This window comes from Olea europaea, chromosome 11 (assembly GCF_002742605.1).
Source record: "Olea europaea var. sylvestris chromosome 11, O_europaea_v1, whole genome shotgun sequence".
Taxonomy (NCBI): domain Eukaryota; kingdom Viridiplantae; phylum Streptophyta; class Magnoliopsida; order Lamiales; family Oleaceae; genus Olea; species Olea europaea.
The window spans coordinates 27,761,923-27,771,479 of NC_036247.1; the positions used below are offsets into that span (position 1 = coordinate 27,761,923).

General features: G+C 35.6%; 1 protein-coding gene and 1 pseudogene across 1 annotated transcript; one reads left to right on the forward strand and one right to left on the reverse strand.

The window, feature by feature from the left end:
- The first annotated feature begins 844 nt into the window (after positions 1–844).
- Positions 845–3,985, forward strand: LOC111404648 (probable disease resistance protein At4g27220). Its single transcript, XM_023033427.1, has 2 exons — positions 845–2,866; positions 3,827–3,985. Exons 1-2 carry the CDS (start codon positions 845–847, stop codon positions 3,983–3,985), a joined length of 2,181 nt encoding a protein of 726 aa, XP_022889195.1.
- Positions 3,986–4,116: 131 nt separating this feature from the next.
- On the reverse strand, positions 4,117–6,263 carry LOC111404650 (annotated as a pseudogene).
- Between the last annotated feature and the right edge of the window lie 3,294 nt (positions 6,264–9,557).

A 9,557-nucleotide genomic window follows, 5' to 3' on the forward strand; every position in this document is an offset into this window, starting at 1 on the left:
CTACCGAACAAGCCTTCCAATCAAATTAAACATCAAAAGGAGGATCGAACAACTATGGAGAACACAACAGAGGCTCAAATCAAACAAAACAAAAAGATAGCTATTGGAAGAAGGGTGACAAGCAAAGCAAATGGAAAGGCAAGCAAACACAAATTTCTGGTGGTAACAATCCAACTTGCATAATTTGCAAAAAAATGAATCATGAATCAAAGGAGTGCTACTTTAGATGCAAAAGGTGCAAGATCCCCAATCATTCTCAAAGGGATTGTTGGTTTCAAAATAAAGAGATGACAGAAAGAAAAAGTGCAGCAAACTTTTCTCAAGAGAATGAAAAGGAAATTCTGTTTTATTCTCAAAATTATGAAAATGGAGCTCAAAGCCCTTGGTATTTGGATAGCGGTTGTAGCAATCACATGACGGGGAATCGCGACATCTTTGTGGACCTTAATCCCAATATTACTTCACAAGTAATTCTTGGCGATGGAACATGTAGAGATGCGGTAGGAAAAGGCACCATTGCTGTCCAAATTAAAGAAGGTAACAAGAAACTCATCACAGATGTTCTTTATGTTCCCAATCTTTCTCATAATCTCCTAAGTGTTGGACAACTTATTCAAAGTGACTTCTCTGTCCACTTTGATGATGGTGCATGTAAAGTTTTTGACAAAAAGAAAAATATTTTTGTGGCAAATATTGAAATGAAGAACAAGACATTTCCTCTTATGATGCCACTAAATGAGAATTGTGCACTCAAGGCAAGAGACGAAGATTTGGCGTATTTGTGGCATTTACGATATGGTCATCTTCATGAAAGAGGCCTTCGTTTACTCCAAATAAAAAACACATGGTGACGGAACTATTCTTGAAGAAACTTGGCAGAGTTGAACTTCATCCAGAAGTAGAAAGGATTCGCAAGAATATGGTAAAAAGATGTGGTGGTTTGCCACTTGTACTTGTCACATTGGCTGGAAGCATGAGGGGATTGACTGGCATTTATGAATGGAGAGATGCATTGGAAGCACTGGAAGAATCATGTATGAGACAAGCGAACGTGGAAGATAAGGTTTTGTTAATACTCTCTTATAGTTATGATCGACTGGGAGATGAAAAGCTAAAAAATTGTTTACTGCGTTGCTCCCTGTATCCTGAAGACTATTGTATTCCAATGGTCAAACTGATTGAAAATTTCATTTCAGAAGAGCTGAGGGAGAGAAGATCTAGCTTTAGAGCTGAGATTGACCAAGGTCGTGCAATACTGAATAAATTGGAGAGACCCTGCTTACTGGAAAGGGGTTCAACTGGTACGTATGTGAAGATGCATGATTTGATCAGATGCATGGCAATAAAGAAAACTAAAGGTAACCCTAGATACATGGTAAAAGCTGGACATCACTTGAGGGAAATACCAGACATGCATGAGTGGACAGAAGAATTGGATAAGGTTTCCTTGATGGAAAACTCGATGGAGGAAATTTCATGTGACGCATCACCCACGTGTCCTAGACTTTCAACATTGATTTTGAGAGAAAATCCTCTGAAATCAATTCCAGATTGTTTCTTCAAGCAAATGTGTGGTTTATGCGCTCTTGATTTATGTGGCACTAAAATTCAGAAATTGCCAAATTCCATATCAGACTTGGAGAATCTTAGAACATTAGTGCTGAAAGATTGTTATGAACTGGAATTAGTTCCATCATTGGAAAAGCTCAAGGAATTGAGACATTTGGATCTCACAGCTACTAGTATTCAGGAACTACCCCAAGGGATGGACAGCTTAACCAAACTCAGATTCCTATATTTGAGTTGTTATAAATTAAAGATGTTACCGACGCAGACTTTGCGTAGACTTTCAAAACTTCAGCTGCTCTCGTTGCCATTTCATATATGTGCACCAATTGAAGAAGTTGAGGCACTGAAACAGCTGGAAGTATTTAAAGGCAGATTAAATAGCGTATGTGATATCAGTCGTTTACTAAAGTCTCGACAAAGTGACAAGCAACTCAGTTCCTACAGACTTTTTTTAAACTCTGAAGAAAGCTGTAAAGTTCATGTTGCAAGTAATAGACTACACTGTAAACTGGTACACTTTGAAGCTGAAAGTCTTGTGGAATCCTCTTCACCCAAAGACGAGAATTTGCTTCTACGAGATATTGAGAAACTAATCTTTATGAATAGTTTCTTGGGTAGTTCCTTATTAGATGAATTCCCAATTCTGAATAGTGCTAGAGATTTAAAATTTTGCATAATTGCAAAAGAGGATAAAATAGAGTGCATTATGAGGTCTTCGTCTGCCAAAGAAGAACTGTCTAGTGGGGCCCCATTTGAAAGCCTTCAATCGTTGTCCCCGGAAAACTTGCCAAATTTTTTTGGTCTCTTCAAGTGGGAAGCAGTTGCACCTCTTCCACATGGCACATTTTCCTGGCTCGATGAGTTGATGATTCAAAGGGGTGATAAAATCAAGAGGCTTTTCCCTCATAGTCCGGCACAGAATTTCCATAAGCTCCAACACTTGACTGTCTATAACTGTGTACAGATGGAGGAGATAATAGAAGATGACAAGAATGAAGGGAGAAACAGTAGTAGCAGTGCTGATCTCACATTGCCAAGTTTAAAGAGTTTGTGTCTTGGGAATATGCCACAAATGAAGAGCATCTGCATGGGGATGATTTGTTGTGATTCTATTCAAGCCATTTACTTGGGAGGCATTAAAAAGATAAATAAAGTGCCTTTATACCTGCCACTTATTGATGGACAACCTTCCCCTCCCCCATCTCTTAGAGAAATCAGGATAAAGAGGGTAGATAAAGAATGGTGGGAATCATTGGAGTGGTACCATCACAAAGCCAACAGCGTCCTTGAACCCTTGGTAAAATACGAGTGAAGAAAGACAATACTTGAGCTGGATTTTATCAACATCGTGCAGCACCTTATAGGCAGTTTATCACCATCCAATGATGTGTTTAAAGGTTTTCTGTATCACAAATTCTAGGCGCTTTAACGTCTTATTTGATAAGGCATCTAGGATAACGTGTGTATTATAATCGTATAATTCCATGAATTGTTACATTGCATTTTAAAACTTGATGCACGGTTTCTATCCCTTGACTTAATTTTATTCTTTCTGAAACTTATTTCTATGTTAGTTTATTAGTTGAAATTATACATATCTTAGTTGAAGGGAGCTTCTGATTGGTGTGATTTTTCTGTAACTGAGTTAGCTTTGAAGTCTGATCAATTATTTCCTATGACAACTAATTAAGGGGATAATATTAGTGTAATTATCACATGCTCAACCAATTAAAGAGATCATTGCAATTATAAACCCTTGTGTGATCCCTATTATTTTTAAAATACATTTTTCTCTTTCTTCTTTTCACCTCTACATTCTTTAATAAAATAATATTTCATGTAAATCCAAGCTTTTTTTTCAACTACGCATTCTCCATCAAATAATATTGCACGCGAATCCAAGCCTTTTTTTCAACTATGCACTCCATCAATCTAATAATTTAAAATGCATTCTTAGGAAATAATGTAACTCAAACAGACAGTTGCAGATCTTATCAAACAAGTCACTCATTTATAAAATTGAACACGGGAATTTATTAACTAATCTGAAACTACAATTTATAAATACATCAATGATAACTGAATTTTGCAAAAGAAAAAAAAATATTTTTACATCTAATTTATGTACTAGCAATTCAGATGATTCCCAGTAATGCACTGGCTAGCCGACAACTTGTTAGATTTGAAATAGCCCAAAAAAGAAAAGAAAAAGAATCATGAAAAATAAACAATTTCAATAATTTAATATGATCCATAGTTGAAGCTTCAGCAAATGAAAAAAATAAGTGAAGCAACTTATCAAGTCTTCCTCCAAGTAACATTGAAAATGCTAGTTACCATTGCATATCAGCTTCAGTCAGAGTTGCAACTAGGACAGCAATCAAATGAAAGAATCGCCATTGTATCACCGTACTAGCCTTTCTGTAATCTCTGCACTACTTGAATAAATGGCAATGTGAAGAAAATTATCAGTCATCTTATAGTTCCCTAGATTTGATACTATAATATTTGATGGAGCGATTTATTATACATGTTCTGATTAAATTACTACAGGTCATGATCCGAACTAGAACTATCCATCCGCCTATCTAAAATAGCTAGAAACAACCATTGACGAGGATCAATGGGAGGATTCTGGCGAAGATCAGTAGAAGTCACCGCAAACTCTTCTTTCCGAGGTGTCCTATTTGGTTTTATCGGTGCATTTTTCACTTCTCGACATACCTTGTCTAAAATCATCAGAAAATCATAAACAATAACAAATAATCGTAACCCCTCATTTTTTCCTGCATTTCCATGGAAATAATCCGCTGGGCTCTTCACTAGAGCCATCATTCTTTTCTCTTCCTCAAGTAACCATGCAACATCAACCTCAGCATTCTGCACAAAACTTTTCATAGTCTGGCAGAACCCATTTTCTTTTGCTATATTCTTCATTTCGAAATTTAGAAAACCCCAGGCTTCAATGATTGACTGAGCAAGCTTGGCAACCATTCCTACTAAGCCGTTAGCATCTAACATTGCAGCTCCTTACATTTCAAGCTCACCAGCCAGACCTGATACAATCTGCAGGCCAATGCTTCTATAATGCTCGTCTGTGTCTTGACAAGAATCCTCAAGTTAATCATCAGATTTGATGCTGGATGTTATCTCGCTCTGTTTGGTTGCCCGGGCTGCTCGTACACCTTCTGAATGGATTATCTCATGAACAACAAAGTGCAAGAGTATCATTTTTCCATCTGTTCCCTTTACATCTGATAATTTCAGAAGCATGTGAAGTTTAAATGCTTGTGCACCGCCACGGAATGTTCCATGCGATTTCCAGTTTTAAGAACGGCCTCAAGGAGTTTGAGGAACAACCTGCTTTTCTGGAGTTCTGTGCGAGCAGCCTACTATATTTTTTGAGATGGAGTTAATATATTATTTAGAAGTCATAGATTAATGGAACTAAAGATCAAGGCAATCAGTGTCCAATCTTAGTATCGTTGTCATATTTTTAGTTCTTGACTTGTTTATGAGAATATACAAGCGCATCATCTGTTATCTCATGAACAACAAAGTGCAAGAGTGTCATTTTTCCATCTGTTCCCTTTACATCTGATAATTTCAGAAGCATTTCAAGTTTAAATGCTTGTACACCACCACAGAATGTTCCATCATTTATGCGATTTCCAATTCTAAAAACAGCCTCAAGGAGTTTGAGGAACAACCTGCTTTTCCGGAGTTCTGTGCGAGCAGCCTGCAATATTAATTAAGATGGAGTAAATATATTATTTAGAGGTCGTAGATTAATGGAACTAAAGATAAAGGCAATCAGTGTCCAATCTTAGTATTGTTACAATTGTTGTCCAACATTCAAGAAAAATGAAATGGGATGAATAAATGTGAAGAAAACCAGAAAAAGGGTATTAGAGGCCAAACCTTTTGCCATGCGACTGCATAGGCAAAAAGGCTATGCAGTCGCATGGCCTATTGCAGGGAATTTAGAGGCCTCTTTGGGTTGTTCTATGCAACCGCATAGATTAATACTATGCAGTCGCATAGTTATATGAAATTGACCATTGGAGGTTGGTTTTTAACCGTTGCAACTCCAAATTGTGGTGGGTTTTCAACCTATTTGGCCCCAATTCATGCACATTGGTGTTGGCCTATATATAGGTAATGCATCTAAGGTAAAAAATACAAGTGAAAAATATTTGTAATCCATATTAATTCCAAAATCAAAGATCAAATTCTTGATTCACATTTTATGCTCAAACCTTCCTTGTGTTCTTATAGTTTTGGAGGACTACAATTGTGCTTTAGTGTTAAATTCTTTACAAGACTTGATATAATCCTACAAATCATTTGCCAAAATCCTTAAGCATCTCAATCAATCTCTAGAGGAGGCAAATATAGTTTGAGGACAACGATTACGCGTTCGAGCCTTCGATCTTGTTCTTTATAATTTTCTGGTTTCAATCTTCTTGTTGTTGCATTCTTGCGATATTACTCTTGTCTCTACTCCATTTACTCTCCATATTTCCCAACAATCTCTAACTATATTTATTCTGCAATGGAGAACGAGACAACCATGACAACCATTAAACTTATGAATCAAGATTTGGTTGGATTGGATCTTTTTGATAGGACGAATTTCACACGGTTGGAAGACAAGTTGAAATTCCTATAACGGCGTTAAAGATCTTCAACATTTTTTATCCAGTTTTGGCGCCTTTGTCGGAACCAACAAATGGAGAAATCGAAGCGATCAAGGCGGGGAGACAAAAGCGTCAAGAAGATGAGTTAATTTGTTGTGGTCATATTTTGAATGCTTTGTCGGATAGAATGTATGATCTATATACCAATACTTCTTCAGCGAAAGAAATCTCGAACGCGTTGGAAAGTAAATACAAAATGGAAGAGGAAGGTACCAAGAAGTTTTTGATTTCTAAATACTTCGACTTTAAATTTCTTGATAATATTCCCTTACTTTCCCAAATACATGGATTGCAAGTTATTGTCAACAAACTAAAGGGGTGAAGATTGAAATTCCGGAGACTTTTCAAGTGGGGGCTATAATTCCTAAACTCCAAGGGACTTGGAAAGGATATCGGAAGAAAATAATGTATAGTTCCAAAGTTTATTCTTTGGACCAATTGCAAAAAATCTTCGGATTGAGGAGGAATCTAGATTGCGTGATAAGAATGAAAACTCATTGGAAGGAACTTCTATGGTAAATGTTGTTGAAAGAACTGAACCGCCTATAAAGTCCAATAAGATAAAGCCTTCGAAGAACCTTAACAAGTCCAAGAAGAAGACTAAAATAGAGTGTTTTGTGTGAGGAAAATCTGGATCCTACGCAAAGGATTGTAGACATTGGAAAAGAAACAATTTCGAAGGTGAAATAAATTCCATCCAAGAGGATAAAATTGTCGCCACCGTAAGTGAAATGAATGTGATCAAGGGAAAGGTTCCCGTGTGGTGGTATGATACTTGTGCTACTAGACACATATCATATGACAAATCACTATTCAAAACATATCATGAGGTAGATGGAGACCAAGAGATTCAAATGGGTAACGAGGTTCGATCTAAGGTTATTGGAAAAGGAAATATTGATATCATCTTCACTTCCAAGAAAATATTTACTCTTAAAAATGTACTACATATTTTGGATATGAATAGGAACTTACTGGAAATCTCTTACAAAAATTGGGAATTAAAAGTGTATTTGAATTAGGTAAACTTATATTGTCCCTTAAAGGGAAACTTGTTGAAAAAGGCTATTCTTGTGAAGGAATGGTCAAACTTTTTACGGTTGACAATGAAATAAATAAAAATGATTTTGCTTATGCTGTTGACTTATTTTCATTATGACATGTTAGATTAGAACATATTGATAAAAGTATTATGAAATGCATAAAAAAATGTAATTTGATTTCATATAATGAAAATAAAGAATATGAATGCAAGACGTGTGTAGAATAAAAAATGACTAAAATACCGTATCAAGGTGTTAAGAGAACTTCTAGTACTTAGAATTAATCCATACCGATATATGTAACTAAATGGCATGCTAACTAAAGGTGGAAATAGGTATTTTATTACCTTTATTGGTGACTTCTCTAGATACACGTATATTTATTTGATGAAACATAAACATAAGGCTTTTGACATATTTAAGGTATATAAAAGCGAAGCTGAAAATCATTTAGGAAAGAAAATAAAGACCTTAAGAAGTGATAGAGGTGGTGAATACTTTTCTAGCGATTTTAACTTGTTTTGCAAACAAAATGACATAATTCACCAATGTTCTACACCTAGGACACCCGAACAAAATGGTTTGGTTGAAAGAAAAAATAGAACCTTAGTAGAAATAATTAATGCCATGCTTATATATGCTAACTTGCCGTTTAATTTATGGAGTGGAGATTTATTAAGTGCATGTAGGATACTTAATAGGATTCCTTCTAAACACACAAAGTTTTCTCCTTATGAATTGTGAAAAGGAAGAAAATCGAACATTGGATACTTCAAAATATGGGGTCTCTTGCTTATTGCAAGAACATGAACCCTAATAGGACCAAATTGGGTCCAAGAGGCATTAAACATGCCTTCGTTGGATATGCTAACAATAGCAAGTCTTATAGATTGCTAAACTTGGGGACCAATGTGATTATCGAATCAGGTGATGTAGAGTTCTTTATCTTCGGATAATAAATTAAGAGAAAATCTTGAAAATATCTCTAACTCAAGTGGAACACGTGATGAAATGTCTTCTAAATATGTTAATGAGTCTAGTGAACCTTGAAAAAGCAAAAGAACTCGAGTTGAGAATTCTTTGGGACTGGGTGAAATTGATTCTCAACTTATCTCCTTTTACTTAGTAGAGGAAAATGAGTTGAATGTTGCAAGAACGATTCCTTTTATTCTATAAGTGGAAAACTGGCCCTAAAATATATAAAGAAGATATGACTTCTCGTGATAGCATCTTCTGGAAAGATGCAATTAAAGATGAAATGGATTCGATACTGTCTAATAGAATTTGGAAATTTGTCCATTTACCATCCGGATCCAAACCTATTGGATGTAAAAATGGATATTTAAGAGAAAATATAATGTTGATGACTCTCTAAATAGCTTCAAGGCTAGAATGTAGCCAAAGGTTATCGACAAAATGAAGGAATTGACTATTTTGATACCTATACACTGGTAGCAAGAATAACATCTATTAGGATATTATTCGCGTTAGCTTCAATACATGACTTGCATATTCATCAAATGGATGTCAAGATGACATTTTTAAATGAGGATCTCGATGAGGAGGTCTATATGGAACAACCTAAAGGGTTTGCTCTACCTGGAAATGAACATAACGTATGCAAGTTGGTGAAATCGTTATATGGCTTGAAGTAGGCACCTAAAAAATGGCATGAGAAGTTTGACTTAGCAATTATGTCATTCAGGTTTAAGCGTAATAGTGTAGATAAATGTTTATATTCCAAAATATGTAAAAATTACATGACATTTATATGCTTGTATGTTGACGACATGTTGATTATAAGTAATCACATGGACAACATAGAAGAAACGAAGAGGTTTCTATCTTCCACATTCGAGATGAAGGATCTTGGACAAATGGATACCATTTTGGGTATCAAAGTCACAAAGACTTGTGGGGATTACCATTTGAGTCAATCACATTATATCGAGAATATGATAAATAAGTTCAAACACTTGAACTTAAAAGAATATAGTAACCTAATCGATCCAAATCTGACAGTTGTAAGGAATAGTGGAAGGGCAATTGTTTAATTGGAGTATGCAAGTGTTATAGGGAGTCCTATGTATGCAATTCAATGCACAAAATCGGACATAGCCTATGCAATAAGTAAACTTAGGAGGTTTACTAGCAATCCGAACAATGATCATTAGAAGGCTATTGAGAGAGTTCTTGGTTACTTAAAGAAAACCAAGAACTTGGGCCTACAATATAATAAATTTCC

Coding starts and splice junctions, on each gene's coding strand:
- LOC111404648 (XM_023033427.1), top strand. CDS start 845: ATGGTGACGGAACTATTCTTGAAGAAACTTGGCAGAGTTGAACTTCAT. Junction 2,867..3,826: donor ACAGCGTCCTTGAACCCTTG/GTAAAATACGAG, acceptor TATGATCCATAG/TTGAAGCTTCAGCAAATGAA.